The sequence below is a fragment of the Rhodnius prolixus genome, unplaced genomic scaffold (assembly GCF_049639745.1).
Source record: "Rhodnius prolixus isolate KJV_2025 unplaced genomic scaffold, Rpr scaffold_11, whole genome shotgun sequence".
NCBI lineage: Eukaryota > Metazoa > Arthropoda > Insecta > Hemiptera > Reduviidae > Rhodnius > Rhodnius prolixus.
In genome coordinates this window covers 9547623-9572645 of record NW_027411625.1, presented here as the reverse complement: position 1 = coordinate 9572645, position 25023 = coordinate 9547623, and the positions used below count along the sequence as shown (strand labels likewise).

General features: G+C 35.2%; 1 protein-coding gene across 4 annotated transcripts in view; it reads right to left on the bottom strand.

Annotated features, from left to right (window-relative positions):
- Positions 1–25023, bottom strand: part of LOC141459141 (uncharacterized) — a 39340-nt gene that overhangs the window by 13042 nt on the left and 1275 nt on the right. For 2 of the 4 annotated variants that reach the window (XM_074137789.1, XM_074137792.1), the window contains exons 2-8: positions 13557–13656; positions 12074–12382; positions 6783–7112; positions 5026–5385; positions 4131–4251; positions 3528–3615; positions 327–543 (exon numbers count right to left, since the gene is read on the bottom strand). In XM_074137789.1, the coding sequence (XP_073993890.1) occupies positions 327–543; positions 3528–3615; positions 4131–4251; positions 5026–5385; positions 6783–7112; positions 12074–12331 (1374 nt within the window). In that variant the 5' untranslated portion in view covers positions 12332–12382; positions 13557–13656. The remainder of the gene's footprint in view (positions 1–326; positions 544–3527; positions 3616–4130; positions 4252–5025; positions 5386–6782; positions 7113–12073; positions 12383–13556; positions 13657–25023) is intronic. The other 2 variants (XM_074137791.1, XM_074137790.1) reach the window with 2 other exon arrangements.

The window sequence follows — 25023 nt, the reverse complement described above, 5'->3', positions numbered from 1 at the left end:
TCAATAAATAAATTAGCATTTCCTGTTGAACGATTCTGACCTAATGAAGTTTTAAAAATCACTTTTTCACAATTATGGGGGCCTCAAAATGTACACTTCTCATAAAACCTAACATCACAAAAACCTGCACGATTACTATTATTCATGACACAATGTGTTGGAGAATAATTATTGAAATTTAGTAAGCCACACGATCTAACGACGGTTTCTAGTCAAGCAAGCTTAAATAATATCTGATAAGAATAATGTTTGAGCTTGCACAGCTGATAAAATTCTATATTGTGAGTCTGTATATTACTGTAAATACAAATAAATGTAAAACTAACCTTTGGTGTGGCAAAAGGTGTGGGGCTGCCTGCTCCGGGACCTCGTCTTCCTTTCCCACCTGCAGTATTCTGACTGCGTAACTTACTATGTACAGAGCTTCTGGTTTCAGTGAAATTTGACAAGTCTGAAGCGCCAGCATTTGCAGCGCTTCGTCCACGTTTACCACGACCTTTGGGCGTTCGTGCGTCCATATCACTTGTGGGGGAATCACAGAACCTGGAAATGTATCGCTTGTCTGTACATGGCGAACCAAATACCACGTAGCATGTGGTTTCTCGTAAATACATGTATACCATCTTATAGATATTATGCCACAGAGAAGTGGATACCTAAACACACTCAACCATAGAAAAAACTGGGACACTTTTACTTCTGTATTCACTGGGAATTTACAGCGAGTGAAGCCAAGCGTACTCGATGTGTCATAGAAGAGAAAGATGTCCTTGATCATGTATTGTTCCGCGCTGGCTAAAAAAAATATATATATTAGGAGTTGATAAGGACCTATGAAGAAAGAAGGATTTAGAGCAGTCGTCGAAGAGAAGAGCGAAGGTTTTTAAGTGGGCCTACGTCAGGTAGCGAACACTCTCAGCCTTCCAATCCGTGTATGGCACTTAAACTAAACCGTTCTCTCTCAAGATTCTCCAGAATGCCTATATTTCTTCAGGAAAAAAGTTTTAAATAAAAATTACAGCTTTATTCTCATGATTAGCTTGTGCCTAGGTTTAGAAAAAGCAATGAAACAGCTTTCTTTAAAAAAAAAACTGTTGCATAAAAATCGCATATGATTAAACGATTTTCATTAAACTTGGCTATCTTTTAAAAATTAGTTTATTTGTGCCAATTACATAAATGATAATTTATTACTATTATTCATTATTGCATGATAGAACGAAGAATTGAAAGAAAGTAAACTGGCCAACTGACTGAGCTTTCTTCAAATTCGTAATTTTAGCAACAATTTAGTTCCTCTCTTTAATTATAAAGGAGGATTTCCTATATTTTAAAGAAAATTTGGGAATTTTTTTTTATAGGAAAAGAGAAAGAAATTGTCTAAGTTGGGTGTTTTGAATGTTACGCTTTTTCGTTTAGTTTTGGAAGATCAACCCTTACACAACTGTCCTACCGGACAGTTTAAATATTAGAGGTGTTAAATCCGTTCAAAATACTCAAGCCATTTGAATATAATAGTATACTGCTAATCTTTTTTTTTTTCTTAAATCATGAGAGTCATTTTCAAAAAAGTAATGAAGACACTGACTTAAAAAAGAAAAGAAAAATCCATCGAATTGTCCTAGTTTCGGCTATTTTTAAGGCAACAAACGGATTGGGAAAAGTCTTGTATCTTGATGCGACCAGTTAGTTACCTATCCAATTGTGTTTGTCTTACGGAAATTATGCAGTAGTCGAAAAAGTGTTCAATGCATCAAGAAAGGGGGGGAAATGTAATCGGAAGGAGCAATGACTTGCGAATACAGCAGCTATAACCCAGTTTGTGTCTTCTAAATTGGCCAGCCAAATGAACGGAATGTGGTCTGGCGACACGTAGTACAGTAATTTTCCTAATTTAATCGTTTTACTTTCCTTGTTCCTTTCAAACAAATTAGTTGTTTATAACAAACATGCACCAATAATAGTTTAAATAGGTTCCATCGCCTAATCGGTAACATCTTTCTGGTCCCTTTAGATAACAGATCATAACGTTCACACCAAGAAAGTTGCATTGGCGATGTTGAAATAAGTTTCTTTCAAGTGGATTTACGTTTTGGATTGGTGAGTCCATTTTTTGTCTGCATTAATATTCTTCGTTAATACCTCTTTCTATTAATAATTAAAAACATCTTTGTTTTGTCTCATAAGAGCAAAAATTAACAAAATAGTGTTCCTACGACCAATGTTTAATGACTGAAAGTATGTGTGGAACACAATGTCCTTGATCCAGAACCATTCCTATTGTTTTTCAAAGTTAAGAGAATCGTTGGAGTATTTTTCTAGTAAATGCTCACGAAAGTGAAATAACCAATCAGTAAAGTGGTACAGGGATTCTGACCGCTAACTTTCTATTAGGTTCCCACTGGTCTATCCAAACAAAATGAGTTTAAACTCCTGCGATGTTGTTTTTCATGCTAATTCACAATCTCATACACACAGTCCATTTTCAAAAACTTTTTTAAACTCAGTTGTAAGCTCATAAAGAAAATTCGCCTAGATCGCAATGATTTTTGTTACTAGGATTAAGAAAAATAATAGCTGCTTACTCTTTAAATAGATATCTCATACTAAATATGGCAACCGCTATCAGCCTTTAATTCTTTGTATTAGCATATTTAATTCGATAAGCAAGCAGACTAGAATCGACATCTGTTAGAAAGAAGTCATATTTGTTCTGCCACAGATCTTCAGTAAAGTGATAATTTCGATTAGCTGTTTTAAATAATTCCAGATGGCATCTAAAACCAATTCCCCCCTTACCATACTCTGGCCCATACTCAAACAAGCTGGTGTATTAGTTTACCAAAGTGACCCAGTTTTCATCGTTAATTGAGTGTAACATTGGACTGTAATGGCAAATTTTCACAAGATTCTCATACTTTCACATATATTGGCCACATCACAATTTCTCTTTTTTTAAAGAACACTTTCAATGTTTACGAGAAATCTCATGTTACGTGGTATTTGGATCACCTCGAATACAGAGTGAAATAAGCCCAAACTGTTTCATACCTAGGTAGGGAGTATCTCAAATAATATGAAATATTTAATATTAAAAATTAAAATATATATTAAAAATAGGCTAAGAGAATCTTGTAAGTTCACTGCTAGTAAAATTGGAGATTGGAGTAATGTGTTCCGCAGTAATTCAAAAGTTCTTCTACTAGTGTAGGTCTTCCAATTATTAATAATTTAAAGGTACTATTATTTCACTGAGCTCACAGATATTAATTAATGTTTTAAGAAATGTAGCCATCTCCATTTCAAATCAACGTTCATCCCAAAACACTCCTACGACGACTTACTTATGAAGTTGAAATTAAAACTGGTGCCAAAAGTAAAAAGAAAACTAAGCCTGCAAGCCGTTGGATATAACCTCAGATCAATCCTGAAGGTCTAAAAGTTCTCAAGTAAGTGGGAAGTGAGCTAAAAGAATTTCTAAAGGTGAAACATAACTGCTCCCCACAAAAGCAAGGCTATTATGGTACCTGGGTGGTGCCCAATCATGTTTCGTGCAGTCCAGCAGGGTACCCACATACGTTTTGCCCCGCCAAGTCACATTCACCACTAGTACACCTGCAACAAGAGTAAAAACAGAAACAAATATTAGTCGTAGGCCTATGTTTAAGGAACGAAGATTAACAAAAACTTACAGTTTAAAAAGTTAAGTATAAGGGTTGATTAAACGACAAAAGGTACCCAACACTTCACCCTTACTCCCAGTTAGAAACGTTTGAAAAAGCTTATGAGTTTCATTCAAATTTTATAAATATTATATCTTTTAATATCATTTTTACTGCTTTAAATTTTAAATAATATATTTAGAATTTATTAGTTGTCACAGTTACCTACTATGATGGCCATTATCATCTACAAAATATTTGTTCAGTAAAGAGTAGCACACCATTAAACTTAGATTGATTGTAATACAAGGCATCAAACTATTAATGCACAAGGTTTTTTTTAAAAAAAATGCATACACCAACATACATTAAACAATTATTATTATTTTTTTATATCAGATTTGAGTGCAAGTCCAACCTCACACGTTTAATGTCTGAAGCAAATGAAGATATTGTGTAGGTACTAACCTTCCGTCTCATGCCAGACAATACCCTCCAAAGTAACGGAAGTACCGGGTTCACAAGGGCCCAAGCAGTCCGGTTCTGTTATCGTGCCTACACTTGTACCAACGCATACATCCACCAGTTCCTGTAAAAGAAAGAATCCTAATAAATGGGTATCTAAAAAAAATTAGTATATATGTAGTTGAATCTTTCCTTGAAGCCTACTAGTTATTGAGTGAAAACAAACCATGTTATCTTCTTTTTTCCAGCTATTCCCCCTTGAACAATTTTTAAAAGTTTGAACTTAAATGATTCTTTTTTAACCCACAAAAAACCAGCACTTATCAGTTTAATACATATCTTAAAAGCTTCTTAAAAAAAATATATATATATATCCATGATACATTATTCTGTAGCCGCACTTCCTATTAAAAAATTAATTTAAATTAAAATTCTACGGTGCTTTAACCTCCCTTAATATTATATAGCTTACATAATCGTACATTGTTCTGATGTGGCATTTAGTTTGAACATATGCAGTTTTTGGTTGCAATTAAAAATTTTTCTTAAATATTTTCTTGGAAATAATTTTCAAATAAAAGAGATAAACCGAAACGAATTTAATTGAAAATCATTGCAGTCATTTTCAAGAAAATCGAATCAGTAAAGTCGCATTCGAGCTCCACACAACCGAGATCTCGACTGCAGTAAAATCGTCTTATTTTATTAAATTTTAAATAATTTTAATATTATTCCAATTTTCTTGTTGGAGAAGTCAGGTTCGAGACTGCTTGTTCCACTATACAGAAGCCTGGTAGATAGACAATATCCTCAAAATGAAAGAACTTTGCGACCGACAAAGCTCTAGGTCGCCCAAAGCATAATCATGGCACTCTTAAAAAAAAAAAACACAACTCGCCTTAGACTGTAGTGGAAGCGTTGGAGGAGGCGCTGTAGTGTCGGGCTGCGGAGATTGTGCGGGCGCGGAGACGCCCAGGCTAGCAGTGCTCGAGCTAGTGACCTGCGCGGCCACCGATTGACCGGTCTGCACCGCCTGCACAGGAGCTAGCCCTGGCGCAGGGTGCAACGGTGGGGGCGGCGAACTTGGCACTATTGCCCCCACTAACAATGGGGGCGGGCCGAGGGGCGTACTAACCCCAGCCGCCGGAGCACTGGTGCTGGCTGCTACCGGGGCACCGCTCGGCCCGCTACTGGTCGTGCTGCCACTTGCTACCACTCCTGTTGACTTACTCTTCTTTGGTTGAGCTTGCGTTGGCTGCTGAAATCACAACGTAAATTATTAGTGAGACTATGAGTGGAATAACAGCTAAAACAATGAGAGTGAAGTTACAATCAATGCTTTATGTTTGGGTACTTCATGTTTGGTTTTAAGCTCTTCTTTCACGACTGCCTTGGAGGCACAGTGAATTTCGGACAACTGCATGGCAACTAATTATCATCTAAAACCTGCTTCTCGTATGGTATGAGAAAAGCAACAGGAACTTGAAAAAAAAGGTGGATTTGATGAACCTGATTTCCCGATGAACTTCGAATCTAAATTCAGAGAGAAATTCAATTCGAATCTAAATTCATACCACATGTGAATTTTAACCACGCTCTCTTGAGCACGAGCAGAACTGAATTCGTTTTTTACATTTGCCGCAGGGCTACACCTGATGTCGGGAAGATGAATATTTTCCTGTAGGTTCCTGAAAAGACTCGCACAACCTACCCCCTCGACAGGTCGAAAATCGAGTTAAGGAAAATTGATGCCCTACCCACGGGACATGGCTTTTTAAGGAAACATCTCCTATCCATTGAACTATTTGTAAGAAATTTGGCCAGCAGGTTGGAATTCCCTTTAACTATTTTAGACCATTAATCCAATCAGCAACCCTCTATTAATAGCCGAGAAAAACTCTCCCAGCTCATTCATAATAAACGGATACCGTGAGAAAAATAGGACACTAATGTCCAATATGCTAGAGAGAAGAGGCGCCTGATTTGGCCATCCTCTCAAGCTTTTTCATTTCCCAAAATTTCGAATATGTTCTCCAAACACTCAACCTATGTTAATATCTGCTGGGCTAGTGAACTGCTAAGAATGCCAGAGAAAGTCTTGAGGATTGAGTTACTTCAGGGGGTCAAGTCCCTCTGTAGAATCTCTCTACAAGGAATAGAACATTTAGATCTTTGAATAAGTTAGGAAATCAACTTTAAATTTTGAGGAGATCGACACCTTGGTAGCCGGTAACTGATGATGTGAACTAGCTTCCGTCAACCCATCTGTTGGCAGAATAGAAGTTGAGTAAGTAAGAATCTCTGCTTCGATCTCAAAATGTGGTTTACTAAGGAAACCTCTTCATAGAACAAGTTGTAGCCAGCACGTAGTAGAGAATGTGGCCATATACGGCGAAACCCTGCTTAATATCCTTGGAGGTGCGAGCATTATGCCCGCCAGTGATTCCTAACAGTTTGGTGCCTTGGTTAGAGGGACCTCGCACGCCTCAGCTCCCGCATTCCTGAATGACTCACAGGAATGTTGTGAGTGTGTTCGGTGGTACTATGGGCCTCTTTTGGCATAGGTGCTTTTCTTGTATAAGCAGACCCAGATACTTCACGATCACAATACTTACTCTGGCGGGCGGTAATAGGAAGCCCAGCCCGATTACTTACGAGAAGTTGGTGGGGTTGCTCGGCAGTCTGTACAGCCGGTGCAGACTGCTGTTGTGTCGAGCCGCTCACTGGATACGTGACCACCCTGACCAAGCCGTTCACACCTTCCTTGCCATTACTGCTCACGTTGCTGCTCGCCGTTGACGTGCCACTCGTCACTGTTTTTTCATTTCCAGTTCCGCTCCCGCTGTGCTTTTTCTCGCGCCGATGTGAGGAGGAACCTCTCTTGGCCCCACCGTGACCTCCTGTCTGTCGTTCCCCATTTTCACCACTTTTGACAATCTCGTGTTTAGTTCCAGGTTTGGTTCGTTTGATTTTCATTTTCAACCCCTAAAACAAAACAAGTTCGCAATTATTTATTAATTTTTAGGCATGTGGTCGACCGCCTTCTCATCGGTGTCCCATTGTTCATGCAAAAGGTCAACATTTGTCGTCAAACTCCGTGCGAACCTCATAAGAGCTTTGCTTGACAATACCTCAATAGTATTGCTCACAGATTATGAAATGGGCCGAGAGAAGCAGTCCTACACAATCCATACACGAAAGCTCATGGCCTGACTTCAGCTTGTACTAAAGGGTTATTTACCGCGGAAATGGAGGATTTCTAATGCAGGCTTTTCTAGAAGTCGTATATAATTGAGCTTATCAGTTATAAATACTAAAATTATCTCCAATCGTACTTCGCCGAGTTCGGGCAAACCACTGATATCAACCATCCATAACTCCCTTTTCAAATAATGGACAAATCGGTGATCACAAATGCAGTATAGATAATTCAGCAAGCATCACGTCCGAAACCAAGTCAGAAATTGGCCGGCCGTCGCTACTATTCAACATATGGTTTTTTTGCAACGATTCCTGCAGAAGGTGTTCCAACTGTTTGCTTTCATTGCGCCATTTATAATTCTCTATCAATCGGGAAGCAGTGTTCAAATAAGTACGACATGTTAACTCCACATGGCAGCAAGGTACTATCCTCTTTCGCTTGATGATCCGTGTTCTCATTGCCTTTTTAATTCTTTTGGCTATTTAAGAACAATTTTTCATTCTTTCTCTAGCGAGGAGCCGGAGCTTTCTCGTTTGTACAAATAATTTCGATGAAAGAACAGAAAAAGTCAATAATATTGGTATTAAGGCCTTTATCTTAATCAGACCACTTCATCCTACAGATCACCAACACATTCATTTATACTGTACGACTATTATTTCCCATCGAAATGATAAATTATTTCATTATCGAAATTACTAAAATGAGACTGAAGAGCTTAATCTTTACAAACTGTACGCACTATGCGCCCTAATAAGACAAGCTAATCGCTTCCACGTCCGTAGTGCCCCCGGATTTTTCTATTATCTACATAGGAACCGAACTATCAACAATATTGCTCCAGCCGACCAACTCCAAGCATAAATTTAAATTGCTTTTGATAGGACTAACTACAAGAAAATCTAAAGTCTTCAATAGAATGACTTTAATAGAAGACATTATCTATGAACACGATAAATGGTGACAAAACTTTTGTGTCGCTTTTTCTGCACACCACCCTGGAAAATTACTTATCAACAAACAAATACATATATTAAAAAACTGTTGCAGAAAAATAAGACAAAATAATTTAAGAACGCAATAAATAGTTGAAAAAGACCTTGTTGCTTTCCCCAGATGATATATATATATATTACACAAATATTACTTATGAGTAAACAAAAAAATTAAATTAACAATAAAAAATTGTAAAATAAAAAGCTATAATAATTTAGAAGCCAATTTAACAAGTTTGCAACAATGTCGCTCCTTGTTTATTTCTATCAGCATCCAGTTCCCAGCAGTGTTTGTTTACTCTTGTTTACAATGCAGAATGCTTACAACAACCATTCTAATGACGCCAGTTTGGCGTCTCAAGGATCACCTCGGAGGGTAATTAAAGTTACTCATATGACTTTTCTCAAACAAGAATTAAGATTAAAATACATTGATTACATCGCAGTCTTTAGCAAACAACCTATCAATAATACACTCAAAATTCTGGTCAAATTTTCTCTAAAACCTTTTTTCCCCTAAGTTCTATATCGCTGCTAATAGATTAAAATATTTAAAAAACCACAGGCAATTAACTGAACAAGAACACCTTGCACTTCGACTTTACTTCACCAGATAGCTGCACACTATTTTTTTTTTTTAAGATGAGACAGATGTAAAAATATTAACATATGGTAAAGTACAGTGATTTTCTAAACAAGATCTACCATTAAACAGACTATTTGAGGAGTACGATTAAAATATACTATATTAGCTTAACTTCTAAAAGTCTAGAATTAAATATAATATAGTTTTCATACAATAGACGTATGCGAATTGGTTTTGACATCAATCGATGGACGTGAGTAAAATTGTATTATCTGTTCGTAAGCGCCTTTATAAGGGGCCGACGTTTAGTGTTATTAATATTATTACTACCTAATTTACGGCGTAACACCATTAAAACCGTTAGTGCCCGGAGCCTTTTCTCAGTGCCTACCTGCCTCCGGACAGACAATGTTCTCTTGTCCCACGCAATCTTTTTACCTAGGAGGAGAAAATCTACGAGCGGTAGCCAACTGGGCGCGAACATCGGACTAATCCAACTAGTACCTACTATTGAGGTAATCTCTTTCCTAAAAATACTATTATCATTATTATTAATGTTATTAATTGCTATACTCCCCGGTTCTGAATGATTTTTTGTTAAAAAAGAGAAAAGTTAAGTAAGATTGAACCATTTTTGACCATTTTATATGTAAGTTAAATACTTTAAAAAGTAAATAATTGTAAAGAAAATAAACAGAGTAAAAACAATTACTTACATCTAACTGACACCCAGAATACATGGCTGATTAAGGATTGTTAAGTGTGTAGAAATGAGAAGTTATGAATTAATTGTGAGCGGAAGCTGAGGAGCACAATCTTACATGGAATAAAAGAATTTAAGAAATGAAATGCCAAAAATATGATTAACTTCAACCAATAAGGAAAGAAAAACGTCATAATATAAAATAGCCCATGCGCACAAAATAGTTATAGTGGAGCTACATTTTTATCCCCACTCCCTATGGTTTGTCAACAATTAACCAATTTGATATATTAAAAAAATTCTTACTTCAAACAGACTTCGAAACTCTCGAATACAATCTGATATTGAACATCGGATTAATTGTTAGCTTTAAAAAGCATAAAAGAAGTGTGGACATCTTTACTAATGACAAGCATGCGAGAAAATGCGCGAGTGCGGCCAACTGTGGGGATAATGTTCGTGGATTTTAGGGCGAGAAACCACACCATTCAGCAGAAAGAAATGACTAAGGGCCTAACCGATAAAATGAACTATTTTCAACTAATTATTAAAATTTAATTGCATTTGATTATTTAAATTTTTCTTTCGGAGGTTGCTTTACATTCAAAGGTTATTTCTTGTCTTGATGACTGTCTTTCCATGGTTACTTTTGTTTATTTATTTCTGATTTTGGTTGCTGCAATTAAAAAAAAAAAAAAAACTAACGTATGTTGTCACTAGTTCATTACCTTGGGAATACTTCAATTTTCTTCAAGTTTCTATTTTTAAGGTCTCCTATAATACTTTTATTTTTATAGTAATTGATTCCAGTAATTTTTTTTTGTATTTAGCTTTAAGCTAAATAATAGGATAATTTATTTATGTGGATTTTTTTTTTGTTTAATGAATTGCTATTTTCATCCTCTTTATTTTTTATTTCATTTTTTGCTTTTATTTCTCAATTGTCTTCACGACTCAAGTGCGACCTCTTAGATTTATCGACAGAAAAACCAGCGCTAATGGAGTGTACCAGGAATACAAATTATGGTAGAAGGTACCGTTGATGAAATGCGTATTTGAAGGGCACATCTCACCGCTGAAGAGGACATTAAAATTCTGTTAAGTACCCCATGTAATTAATACTATTAGTTTGGCAGTAATTATTCACAAATGGGATTTAACATTCCGAAATGATACTCCTTAACGGCAGATGAATTTCTTATTGGTCTGAAAGAGGTTTGTCTGACTGTCCGATTTTCCATGAAGATCTGTTGCACTGCATGTCTTTATTGCTAGAAGGTCAGCCTTTGGACTGGTTTAGATTGAACATAATCAAATTCTGTCTTCCGCTCTATGTTTCTTCCTTTAGATTACCTTGAACAGGTAGAAGAAGCAATTAGATCTTGAACTTAAGGAAAAAATTAATCTATTACTGATTTTGTCATCTCTATATGCACATATTACGAAACCTCACCCTAAATACCAATTGTTTTTTAAAGAAAACTGATTTTTCGACGGATGCTGAGTAAATTGATTGTGGTAAAGTGATTATGAGCATGGAAAGTGGAGAGTAACAATTATCAGCCACCTCCCTCTTGAAGTATTGTCCCGAGAGCAAACTAAGTTAATATTAATTAATATTGAAATCAAGCAAACCAATTAAACCAAACCTGGCTGAATTGACACCCGCCCGACCCGAGAAAGGGTCCTTGACCAGACCGGGGGTCATCAGTCGAAATCTCCCCCAAAAGATCTGTGTTGGAACTGTAAGCAAGAGGGACGTCGCTATAACCAGCGGAAAAAACAAAAAAAAGATTTTGTTACCGTTAAGGGGCGAGCCGGGGTAACAGTTAACTTCTGTGCCTTAATAGGTAAAACCAGAATAAGATAGTAGCGCATGGACTTGCCCTTAAAAGTGGCCGCCACCAAAATGAATAGTTGCTAATTTCACAAAAGGGAATAAATCCAACTGACATCCGCTCTTTCACAAAGAAAACTAACACTTGACGAGAAGATCGAGAATTTTATGAAACTATGAAGCAATAATCAAAATCGCAAACAACTTTTCTGTTTCCAGATAACATCAGCCTCAACATTTAAAAAAAAAGTTGAAAAACTTGATAACATTGGACTTTTTTTACCCCCGCTTTGGTCCAAGATTAGCTCCGATCCGTCTACTGCTTGTTTCATGTCTATGACACACGTTCTTAGCGATGAGAAAATTTAATAGTTGGAACTGGAGAGTTGAGTTTCTATTAGTTTAATAAGAAGTCAAGTATCTGCGAGTGAGCCAACAGCTAGCAGAAAGATACCACATTGTATCTGCCATCTTAAAGATCTTATCGGCATAAATTATTGCTAGGACTATCTCTCCTTTAAAAGATTGTAAATAGTTACTAAGCTTACCGAGATACCTAATCTCGGATCACACGGGTTTCTGACGTGTGTAGGGAACTAGATTCCAGAAGCATGTGTGCTCACCTTATCGACAGTGGCCTGGTGCTCGACGGCCGGCGAGTGCATCTTGGCCTGGGCTGGCTTGGGCGCGGCCATCCCACCACCGGCTCCACTCCCGTCACCAACTCCTGTTTTCTCTATATCCGCATCAAGGTCAATAATCAGATCACCTATCCCTACGTCCCATTCGTTGTCATCATACTCGACAAAGTTGGCAGCCGTCGTTGTCTGCGCTGGTTGTGTAGCCTGGCCCGAGGACGTCTCCCTCATTGGGACGGCCATCGCATCCCGCTCCCACACCCCGTCGCCCTCCCACTCCTCATCTTACAACACCTGCAAACATACAGATACACAATTAGTAAATCATGCAAGGCAATGAAAATCTCGAGAAAACTATAATGTAAAATAGCACTTTTAAGTAATTGATTTCGAACTTGTATTCTACCAATACTTAGGCTAATATCTGAATTCTGGGGAATAAAAAAGAAATATTAATAATAATAAATTAATGCTAATAACTAAAATATAACCTCCCTTTATTTTCTTACGTGGATATCCACTTTCGACGAGCAGTCGGATTCCATGCCGCATAAGCATGTAGATTTAAGAGGGAAAAAATTCTTGAACTGCAGCTGAGAATCTCTACATTTTCAAAATCTCCATCCCCGAAGGTTATAGAACAAATGATAATCTGATGGTGCTAAGTCTGACTTTGTGTACGACGATTTTAGATGTAAACATTAAATAAGAATTGCACGAATTACATTTGGGAGAGCGATGAGTGCGGCATTACTTTGATTTAGATATGTAGGCTAGTTACTTCGGCCAGTACATTAGTGTCATTGTACACTGTTGGTTACTGCCTTGTATTTTAGAATGTGATCTTCTGTTTGTCAAAAAAGTTTTTTCTACTTTGATATTAATTAAAAATTGCTACTTTCAAAGATCCCGTCTATCAGTATAAATAAAAAAATCGATTAACTGAAGGCGAACATTTTAATAATAGCGAGAACACATTATTATTGCTCTTTAAAAAAAAAAAAAAAAATTGTTTGAATTATTAGAAACCCAATTGCGACCCAACTAGGGGAACATTTATTACTATCTACATGTATCATAATATACGTCACTATCTTATTTTTATAATTATGCTGATGTTTACATGCGCAATTATTTACAGCATAATTTTTTAAAAATCTGAAACATTTGGTTACTCCAAAGGAGATTTTGACTGCGTTATTTCTGCCAACTGTATGCATCAAAAGATCTTAATTGCCGTGTAATCCAAAAAGTTCGGTTACTACCTGAACCAAGATTGTAGACTAATCGCAAATCAATCGTATAAATTATAGAAATAGTTTAGGAGAATCTTACTTAGATGTATACAAAATTTAAAGAAAAGCATTTGAGAGCCACTTTCGAGAATTTTGACTGTATTACTAAGCTACGTCTTATGCTTCTCTAACTTAAATACAATTACAAATAGACAATAAGTGAATAATCTCACCAAATAAAGTCAAGATGTGCTTGATCTAGGTCCCAGTGTTGGTGGACTGGGCTGAGAAGGTCATCGCCTGGATTGAGTCCCAGACAATCTGTTCACATGTCTGCAACAGCAAAGAGGATACAGTCAAATTAGACGGCAAAAATATACACACGAGAAATTACAAATCAAAACAAGTTCATATGGTAAAATCTAAAAAAAAAAAGTTATAAAACCGTACGCCATTGACTTAATTTTATTCCGCTATACAACTCATGGGTTTTTCAAACTTCGAATTTTTACTAAATGTTGCCAAAACAATAAAACTTTTGCGGGAAGTGACATGTCCCAGAAATCCCCCTTAAAACCATCTCCGAAAAAAAATCAAAATCAAAAGACAATAGACCACTGCCTGAGTAGAAAAAAACAAGGCATCTTTATTTCTCTTGTTGCAAGTATAGCGGTTTTAAGGGCTTGTATGAGATGAAAAGACTAGATTTTAAGGGCTCTTTGATTATATATTGTCGTGATCCGTAACATGGTCAAACCACCTCTCCTTAACCTAACAAGAGACATGGTTCGTTTGTGTAGGGAGTGAAAAATTCAAAAAAAGTTAGTGATGTCAAAAAACATAAGTCGCAAAAGTCGTAAACTGTATAATTGAACAAATTAAATCTCCAATAAAAAAAGGCACCACAAAATGTTCTGCACGTAGCTAAAACTGTTACGTTACGTGTATATACACAACCCAATACATCAGCAAGACCCAGCATTAGGAAAGCTGTTTCAGGAACTTCCTACAACCGTACAATGAAAGGCTGCAAAAGCCTGGTTGTTGGAAATAATAATTTATTTGGAAATAAATAAGTTCCTCACAACTCATGATTTCCACAACTTTTGATGACGGAGCCTGGCATATCGCTAAGTGACTACCTTTTGATTAAAAAAAACAAAAACTTTTTTGATTTTTATTGAATATCTCTGGATTCAATCCACAGATCCGGGGGCCCATGCAGCCGGCCATCACAGAACTATCTGTAAACCGTACACTTCCTTTTCGTCTGCTGTCCGCACTAATCCATTCACAGTTCTTTTTTGGGCACATGAAATTCGTATTCAACATGGAAAAAAAAGTAAAGTAATCCCTATTTTTTCAGGCGGGCTTTACGTCCAACTACCATTTACTAAGTGTTCTAGACGGAGGCGACTAGCAACATACTTTACTGTAAATTTCTTTTATTAACCATAAAATAAAATCTAAGGCCAAGACCGGGAATCGAACCCAGTACCACAATGCATATTAGCTTTGCAGGTCTAGCCTCTTAACCCGCTCGGCTACCGTGGCGCCTTTAATTTCTTTTATAAACCTTTCATATTCAACATGATTACATTGGTAACCGGTTCTGGGTCGAATTTTCTAGTTATTATCTGGCAAAGTAATTAGTATAATAGAAAATCTGCCAGTTAAGATTATTATGATAGTTGCAGAGAATTTTTGAAAACCTCTTCTTTCTGAAAGAGGGAAGATTCTTTTTTGTAGACTTTGGAACTTGTATTGCTATTTAAAAAATACGTGCCCTGTTATTCGAAATACACATACTTACTCTTACGAAATAATTACCCTTTAATTTAAGATTAAATTCAATATTTTAATTTTTATTCTGACATTGAATTAACTTGAATGTTTAGTTCAGCCTTAAAAAACAAGAGTGTTAGAGGGTTAATAAAAATTGCAGGGAAGCGAACTTGACAGGTTATTCTACCCACCACAAAGAAGTGAATTAAAACGATAAGATTTCATAATCACCCTTGATCTGATTTTTCCAGAAAAACAATATAAGTTATTGACTGTTGTATAAACAGTTGTTATTCCAAGTTTAACAAAACATAATGAGGAGTTTTTTTTAAGAAAAAAAAATTGTTAAAAGCTAAGAAACAAATGTAAAATTATCTTTTTATTTCATAAAACATTTGGAATTTAAGGGATATTTTTGCAGAATGCTAAAGTTTTTCTGCCGTAATTCCTCAGAGGGTTTGTTTTTTTATTTCTAGAGAACTTCTTCCCCCAAAGGAAATCAATTTTCCTCGTAAAAAAATATTAAATAAAAGTGATAGACTTACATGTCATAGACAACTCTTTTCGAGAAAACCGGGTAAATCAGAAAAATGACTTCAGTAAACCTGCTTTTCAGGTAGAGGATTTTGGACGAAACTTTTGTGAATCTCAAACGACAAGGATATCAAGGATGCAAAATCAAAAGTTTCGAGTAATCTCCATTTTTTTTACATATTAAGATATTCAATCAAATTAATTAAAAAAGTATATATGTAAGTGTCAATTTTTCAAAATTGTCTTTTCATTAGAATTCTTGATTTAATCGCCCACCTGAATATAAAATTGTTTGATCTGAATATGTTTGTGTGAACAGTAATCTGAAAACGTACGTACACTTTACAGAATAGAATTTGACTTTTTGTTTCTTTTACGAACAATGCTTTAAACGATACATATTAAACTTGGGTTTGCTGATAGTTTCTCCCTTAACCAGCCACCTTTATTTTAAATATTTTTCCCAGAATGGTGGACATAGCGTTTACACTAAAATAAAATCATACTTTCGGACTGTTCCATAATATTATTAAAAATCAAACTTATTTAGGATATTCCAAAACTGGCTCTTTAAGAATTATGGTAAAAAAACTTCGTTGGTGTTTCACACAAGATTTTTAAATTCTCAAACACGAAAGGAAGATTTGCATCTTACAAATTTATAGTTTTAATCGGATATCGTAAACGTTTGAGATCTCGTTAATATGGAAAAATTACGTTTTTTTAATTGGTCTGAGCGTCACCACATCGTGAGGACTCAGTCTAGCGAGAGGAGAATTAGAAGGGATACACTATTTGCTGTCAACCTCACCTTCAAGGTAACATACTTAGCAAGCAGGCGGGTACATCAATAATCATTACGAATAACCAAATCAGTGAGACAATTAGTTCTCCAACTCAACCACCTCTCCACGAGTACCTTCAAATCTGCTCGATCATTCACGACAAGTCTACTTCTTGTAACATTATTCCAGGTAACATGTATTAAATGGCAGTTTTGGTCACCCACTAAAGGACTTATGTATTACGTAAGATCCTTATCACCTGATATTTGCGAATAAATGTTTAGTTAAAATGTTGGAAGAAAATTGTATAATCTTAAGGGCGAAGATTTAAGTATTTTTCGAAAACCAACTAGCAGACTTTGTGATGCTTTACCTTTAAAAAAAACTACAACAACAAAGTTTTATTACACGTTTGATACAATTTTCCATTTAAATTTATTTTAGGAGGGTCCCGGTGTGTGAAATTCATGTTGGTGTATCGCACAATTCTAAACTCATGTACAATATTCAAAGGAATTTCATTAGAAACCAGAAGACCTATTTGAAGAAAATCTGTATTGAGTATGACTTGGTAAAAAAAAATTCTTTAGCTTTCTTGGCATCTAATCGGAAATGACAATAGCAATGTTCTTTAAAGTTTGTATACTCGTATGCCATCACTTAAATTTAAAACTGTTATTAGGAAAAGATCATTTGAAGAGCATATTAGAAAATAATAATAATAATAAGAACAAGAATAATAGTAATAATGAGTATAAGAATAATAATAAGAACAAGAATAGTAGTAATAAGAATAATAAGAACAAGAATAATAATAATAATAATAATAATAATAATAATTTTTTTTTTTTGAGGGGGTGAAATGCAACTTACGCACATTGTGCCGGACTCCCTCGCGGCCTACCGGCTAAAACACCCCCCTACTTCCGGACCTAGCCTGGATTATAAGGGATTATTACTATTATTCTTGTTCTTATTATTCTTATTACTACTATTCTTGTTCTTATTATTATTATTCTTATTATTGTTATTATTATTCTTATTCTTATTATTACTATTATTGTTGTTCTTATTACTCTTATTCTTATTATAACTATTATTCTAGTACTGATTATTCTTAATATTATTATTATTATTTTCTATAATAATAGTAATAAGAATAATAATAATAATAAAATAAGGGAAGAGTTTGGCTGAGGGGTTAGCGAATACTGGGGATTCCCACGCGGTGATCCCAGATTCGAATCTAGCTGCGGACCCTTAACACATTCTCTTCCTAGGAGCTTCTTACAGTTCACTGTCCGGTGATGGACAGTGTTGTCTGTAACAAGAGAACACTGTCCGGAGGCCGGCAGAGCACTGAAAAAAGCTCCGGGCGCTAATAGCCGCAGATGTTGTCGCGTCTTACATACAAAATATATATATATACATATATATATATATATATATATATATATATATATTAATTTTTTTTATTTGCTTATTGTAACTCGTATCTCGTAACATTTGTTGCTCACTTATCAATTACCAGAAACCCTTGACGAAAAGCACCAATCGTTGAGCATCAATAAAAGAATTTTTTTACTGAAAATTTTCATTGGCCATTGCCAAACATCCCTACCTCTTATTTTAGATAGGTTCTGGAGAAGTTAGCATGTTTACGCCTCGCCTTTAAGTACCTTTTATGTTATACAGAGCCCATAATAATATTGTAGCCAACCAGCATTTTATAAATGTTTAAAGAAAAAAATTTAAATATTAGAACATTTAGGATTTGTAGTAAGAGAAAGACATATGTGTTAGTTACATGGATTAGTAAATATGGCAGACACAGTAAAACATCCTCAGGGAAGGCTACAGAAATCTGGGGAAGTTTTATGACAAATTACTGGGCTCGAAACTTAGTATCCAGTCTTTCGAAGCCAACATCTACGCACACAATTCATGCACGTGCCAAAAGTTAAAACATACTAGTACACTGTAACAAATAGTATTTTGTAAAGAATAAAACAAAAAATCTGGTGACCACTTAAACGTCTCTCTAAAAATGAATTTGGCTTCAATGTTATATAAGTACAATACAACAAAACGAGGATATTTTCGAAGAACTATAAATAATGTTACGGCTCTCCCAGAATAAAAAGATTAAGAAAAAAAAATATGAATATTAATTTATCCTGAAAAACATGTTTCAAACCAAAGTGATAGGTCTATGATGAAATGGTGAGTCTAAGAGAGATATTGATTAGAAGAGAAACTCTAAGGGCCACCAGCCCTTAAAGGATTCGAACCCGGGATCATTGGAATCCAGCATACGCTAACCACTGAGCTGATCCCTTCCCTGAGTCCCTTCTGAGTCAGAAAACAGTATTTGGCACTTTTTCCAATTTATAAATTCTTTGCAATTTAATGAATTCTTTCAACCCGGACATTGGTTAGACAGCTCACTTCCTTAATTATAACAAAGATGCGAATCGTACAATCAACTGAAACGAAACTTTAAAGAAGAGCAAAAACATCATCCGTTCCTCAGAACCATGCTTAAGCTTCTTAGAAAAAATGTGTTAATAGAAATGTAAACCGACATTCATGCACTGAAAAAGTAAAGTAATGCCTACTTTTCAGGCTGTCATACATCCAACTGTCAATTATATGTCATAGAAAGTAGCGGATAGATGGCTAGCATACTTGACTTAATTTTTTTCGCTTAAACCAAGGCCTAGAATGGAAATCGATACCAGTACCAAAATAAATCTTAGCTTTGCCTCTAACCGGCCGGCTTTAATGGGGCCCTTGCTAATAAGTATATAACGAGCGTTATCATTAGAACAAAACAGAACCATTTTTGAGAAAGTTCCTACTAACAAAACTAAAAAAATTCGATAAAGTGAGGCGGTTGAGGAACATGATGAAACCCTATTATCGAGTTTTATGGTAGCACATTGATGGTAAAACACTTAATGGCTTCCTCTTATTTTAAAAAAATTCTATACTCTTTAAAATATTCTTTATTAATATAATTCTAATTGTAAAATGTTCTAATACTAAATTCTGGGCGTATTAAGCAATCAGTTGGGCCTTAAATTACTATAAGGTTAAAAGTCAACTTAGGAGAGATACGCTAAGTATTACTTAACAACGCGTTCGTGAAATCGGACGTATATTCTATCGCCCCAAAAATAACAAATATATACTCGATTTGTTTTGGTCGATAAAAATCGTTGCAGCCGTTTAAAAATAAAAAGGCAACATTAGAAAAAAAAAAACAAGAGTAATTCATTTTTGGCTAACCGATTTTCTTCAAATTTGAGATTCCCGAGAATAATTGAAAGTACTTTCAAGATTAAATGGTAGATAAAAGCGTATATAGTTCTACCATGACACTATAGACCCGAGATTTCTAGATTCCTCTCTTATTTTCCCCCCATTTCGACTGTGGTTGCTTAGTGTATGGAGGTCTTTCAGGTGGATATTGACGCTAAGCTCAAGCGCCTCATGAACTGCTTCATACGATTTATTTTCAGCATTTCCAGCGACTCCCGCATTTCGCTCTACTACGATGAGTTGAAGTGGCTTTTCTCCTGTCTATCGCCACCAGTATTTTTTGGGCTTCATTCCTTTTCCAAGTTATCCAATCTCAAAAGGCCATCCTATACTTTTCAACTCTATAAGTTTAAATCCTCGATCCATTTTGATCTGATCTCTATATTCCCTCTCACCGTACCTCATCCTTTGACAAATCCTTCCTAATACGTGCTACCTCTCTCTGGAACTCCTTGCCATCATCTGTCCGCCATGCTCCTACCCTATCTGTCTTTAAATCCCTTCTATTCAGTTATCTCCTTTCTATTCAGCTTCCTCCGAAATTTTAATTGTTTTAATTTATTTCCTTAATTTCTGCTGTTATTTTTATTTTCACTTTTTGTAAATACTTATTTATTTATTTATTTTCTGTTTAATCACAGGCCAAACTATTAAGGCCTCTAATTGTACCTGTTTTTATTCTTAGGGGATAATTGTCCCAGGATAATAAATTTATTTTCTTTTCTATTCTATTCTATAGAAGGAGAAAACCCTGAGGATGTCGAATTGTATCAGAAAATAAGACATGGGTTTACTAGCAGATCGATAAAGTCAACTTTAGCGTCGCTCAGGTTTGAATGTACTGCTTTCACATGTATTTAACCTGTCTGTAAAAATCAGGAATAAAACACCCCAATCTAAAGTCAGCTCCAATTCATTCCTCTAGGCACCAAGCACTCCACTCCTCATAGAATCTTTCTCTAGGTTTTCGATAGTTGATCGCTGTGGCTTCAAACACTCTTTTGCGCCAGACGGATCTTCATCCAGTCTGAGTACATGGCCGTACCACTTCAGGGCCTTCTTTCCTCCTAGGCTAGTTTCCAACTTGCTTAATGTTGAAGCTGGACCGGGCGCTCACATTTTTCACCTTTTGATCTGCTTTCTCTATTGAAGCAAGTGTCTCATTATTTTTTAAGGCGTGGAAATGGCACCTATATGAATAAGCTCAAGATCATGTTCGAATATGTTGGGATTGGGTCTTTATGCTGCCACTCTTTTCTGAGTCTACTCATTTATACGTCTACTTTCACACATACGTACTCGTTTCTATTTTATTTCACCAATGTTATACTAAAGATTCAGTATTACCATACACTGTAGTACTCTAATACTGAGTTCAGTACTAAATTGAAGGGCTTGGGGCTCAAAACTACAGCCTTCTCTTACCTCAAATTGGTCTCAAACTCACTCCATTTCTCGTATTCGGGTGAGGGTCTTTTGACCATATCCACTTCCAATGCACTCATAATAATCTTTGCTTTAGTAAGATTTATATGAAACAACCATTCCTTTTTCGTTACCCATAACTTTTTTCTGATATTTGTCTAATAACAAAAATAAATAAATCCTGATTGCCTCTCTCACTGTAAAATCCAAGTAATCCATCCATCAGTATTCTTTCAACCAACCTCTTTATTAGCGTTCAATGTTGAATGCTTGAAGACAGTTTTTAGGTACACTCTCTTCTTCCTGGGACACCATGTATTCGTAGAAACCATCGGGTATATTCCTCCAAGCCAGACAAGCTGTACATCATAGGTTTTATTCGAAGTTGAGCTATGAGTGTAATTATATCAGTACACTTTCATTTAGTGATGCAAAGCTCATTTTAAAGGCCAGATGTAAAGCGCTAAACTTAAAATATAAACATTTTAATAATGACGATTGTCAGCTTTGCTCCATGTGCAATTTGCGATAAATTGAAAATATAATGCACTTTATCGCAGTCTGCCCTATTTTGTCTTCTTATAGATTTAAAATATTTTAATAGAAAGGTGCTCACAGAGGTAGAACTTTGTGAATACCTAAAAGGAAAAAAACTGGAATAATCTGTGTCCATTTTTAAGAGATGCATCCAGATATAGAACTTGGCTGTTAGAACAGTGGGATTATTAACTCTTTGTATTAATTTCAAAGGAAAATTATTGTATTTTTTGCTATTTTTTTTGGTAAAATCTGTTTAAAAAAATTTAATTTGGCAAAATTTTAAATATTTGTATTAGTTATAAAATTTACTTTTACAATAGTTCAAGAAGAATTTTAAGATTTTAATTTAAACATTATAATTTTTTGGTTAAAATTTTTAATTTTATTGCAACTCATGCAGACGGAGTAAAATCCTTGCATTATTTGTGTATTATTTTTACAATTATTATTATTACAGCTTAGTCTGGTTGAATAAATTTCTATCTAATACTACACTACACCCTTCGGAGGTTTGGAGTGGACATTCTCCTCCGTCTGTCTATGGAGAAATCTTCATCATATCCCTTCTAGCTTCCCAGCAAACTGTATTTCCAGCATCTTAACTAGCAAAAGAATATTCAAGATTGGAAGACCATGAATGTAGAAACAATTATTGCCATTTCCCAACCATTACTTTTGTTCTGTCTTCACGACGAGGTTAAGTAGGTAAAAGAATATTTGCTTTTCTTGCAAATAATAATTTTCTTTAGTACAATCTTCCGTTTTTGTTGCTCTTACTTCTTAGAAATTCTTAAAATATTCCCTCCTTCTATCAATTACTTCTTTTTTAGAGAATATTTCCTTCTTTGTCTTTAATATACCAAAGAGAAAAAAACCACTTCCTTCACCATGCCTTTAAAACCTCACAGAACAGCTTCCTGTTTCCTTTTTCGTTCAATTCTAGTTCATTCCATAGCGGTACCCAAACAGAATATACAAGTTTCAGCTACCTACGATTTTTGTTTTTGAACTAGACTAATCACAGGTACGCACAAAACGTGCTAGCTTACTTACCCATCAAGATTTAGAAGTTTTGTGCAACAAAAATTCTATCTCTGTTATCCGCCCCACATGAGATGGCCCACATCGACTAATTCTACTCTCACAACTTAAATAACACTGAAAAGAAACTGATTTGTAACTTAATGTAGAGATAAAACTAGATTCGTCGCACGAGTTTTTAACTGTTCTATAAATTATGTTTTAAACATTTTTTGAAGAGGTAAAAACGTTTTAAGAGCAGGAGGCCAGTACTTTGAAGGAGAATCATCGGAATAAAGTGGTAATAATGCAATTCTTACTTTCCCTTATACCTTGTATCGCCCCGTGTGGATAATGGATTTTGAGTTCTCAACAAAAAATGATGAAATCCCGTGGTATTACTCTTGAAAATGGAACTTCTTACTAAAATTCCGAGTGGAAAGAATCACTTGATCGTAAGTCAGTCAATCACCTTTCAATGAATTAATAAAATTCCGTCTTTCTTAACTCACTAAAGTGACTCACTGTTTGAAGATGCATGATAAGAAATAAACACTTCCGTAATTTATTTCTTTCAAGAAAGTAAACAATGTTATTTAATAAGCACTGATAAATTAAAAATTATACAGTATGTTCCCCGTATCCCCTCACAACGGAGAATCTCAAAAAGTTGTCATGGGGGTGTACTTTATGACCAGAGAAATTTAATTAAACGCCTATTTTTTGTTAGTCGGGGTTTAACGTCCAACTACCTACCAATCAGGTGTCAGGGACGATCGGGCGGAAGCCTTAGCCCAATTACTGTGGAATTCTATATTATACTGGGCTTCTTTGGATAGAAAAGGTAAAACTCTTCGCCCATCTTTTTTTGATTTAAAAAAGAAAAAAAACTTGCGGTTAGATGACTGTCCAAGACACCTTTATAAAATAACAATTGTATATTTTTTTAATAAGTTATGTTTGCCTGATACAACAAATTTGATCATATCCGTGAGCGTTGGCTAGATAAACTACGATACCGCGACCCAGTGGCGAGAGCTCATTGTGGTTTGCTCAAGATAGAGCACATGACTAGTCCTAATAGTTTAACTAGCTTCACAGTAAAACTTACAAGCATCTTCAAAGAGTTAAGCTTTCCAAAACAGATGTTTACTTAAATTAATTTTAAAACGTTTTGTTCACGAAACTTCATTTTTAAGCAGTGCACTTAGAAAGAGCTGAGGATAAGCCCTCTTTTCTGTATACTAACCTACAATATTAACGAATAATAAATTTGTTACCAAAATTTGAGTTAAAAGAATATCAGCTCACCGAAAATGTGACTTTGTCTATCTAGTCGCCAATATGTTTTGCCGTATACATACTAATTGAAAACATGTAGATCTACTATTTTTTAAAAATCTTTTATAAGAAAAATTGAGCGGAGTTGATGAAGAGACGCCCTTTCACTGGTATAATCTCATTACCTCGAATTAATTCATTTTTCTGGAAATATAAAACATCTTTTTGCTTGAAGGAAGAACCTTAGAACATTTTCATTCTGTGAAAATTCAATGAATTACAGAAACCAACATTTAAGCCAAATTACACTCTAAATTTGAAGAAAACATTTTTTTTAAAAAAATGCAGAGAAAAAATAGATTTAACTGCGATAATGGTTTAAACGATTTTTAATAAATTTTGGTAAATACCCGACAAAAGTAAGTAGACCTATCACTTTTATTTAAAAAAAAAAAAAATTCAAGGCAAATCAATTCCGAAGGTACTGCAAGAAACTAGCACGTCACGCTACTCTCAAATCTACTTAGTTGAGGTCCCTTGGGTACAGAAATGTATTTTTTTACAATTGTTCGCTATGTGAGTGTGAGTGTAGTCAGCATCAAGTAACGGGAAACCTAAGAGCTACTTTAGTCAAAATCGACAAACCAAAAGTAATCAATTTACTGAGTCGATTTTTCCAGTTATTTACCTAAAGCAGCTAAAAGTATTTTCTTTAAACTTTGAATAGAAATAACAAACATGAGGGCATATTGTCTTTAATTAAATTTTTTTTCTTAGAAAAAGGTATAAGTGGCCAAGTATAACTTCTTTACGTTAAAATCTAATTATACTAAATCTATAATAATATTTTATCAAGTATATCTCCCAGTTTTAGAGAAAATAAAAAACAAAGTTTAAAAAATGACTTTAATAGACCTAAAGTGTTTTTAGGGACCCTCCGTGGTGTGAAGATATAGTTGATGAGGGTTACCCAAGGACCGAGTGAGAGTAAAGGTGTCCTTCATTT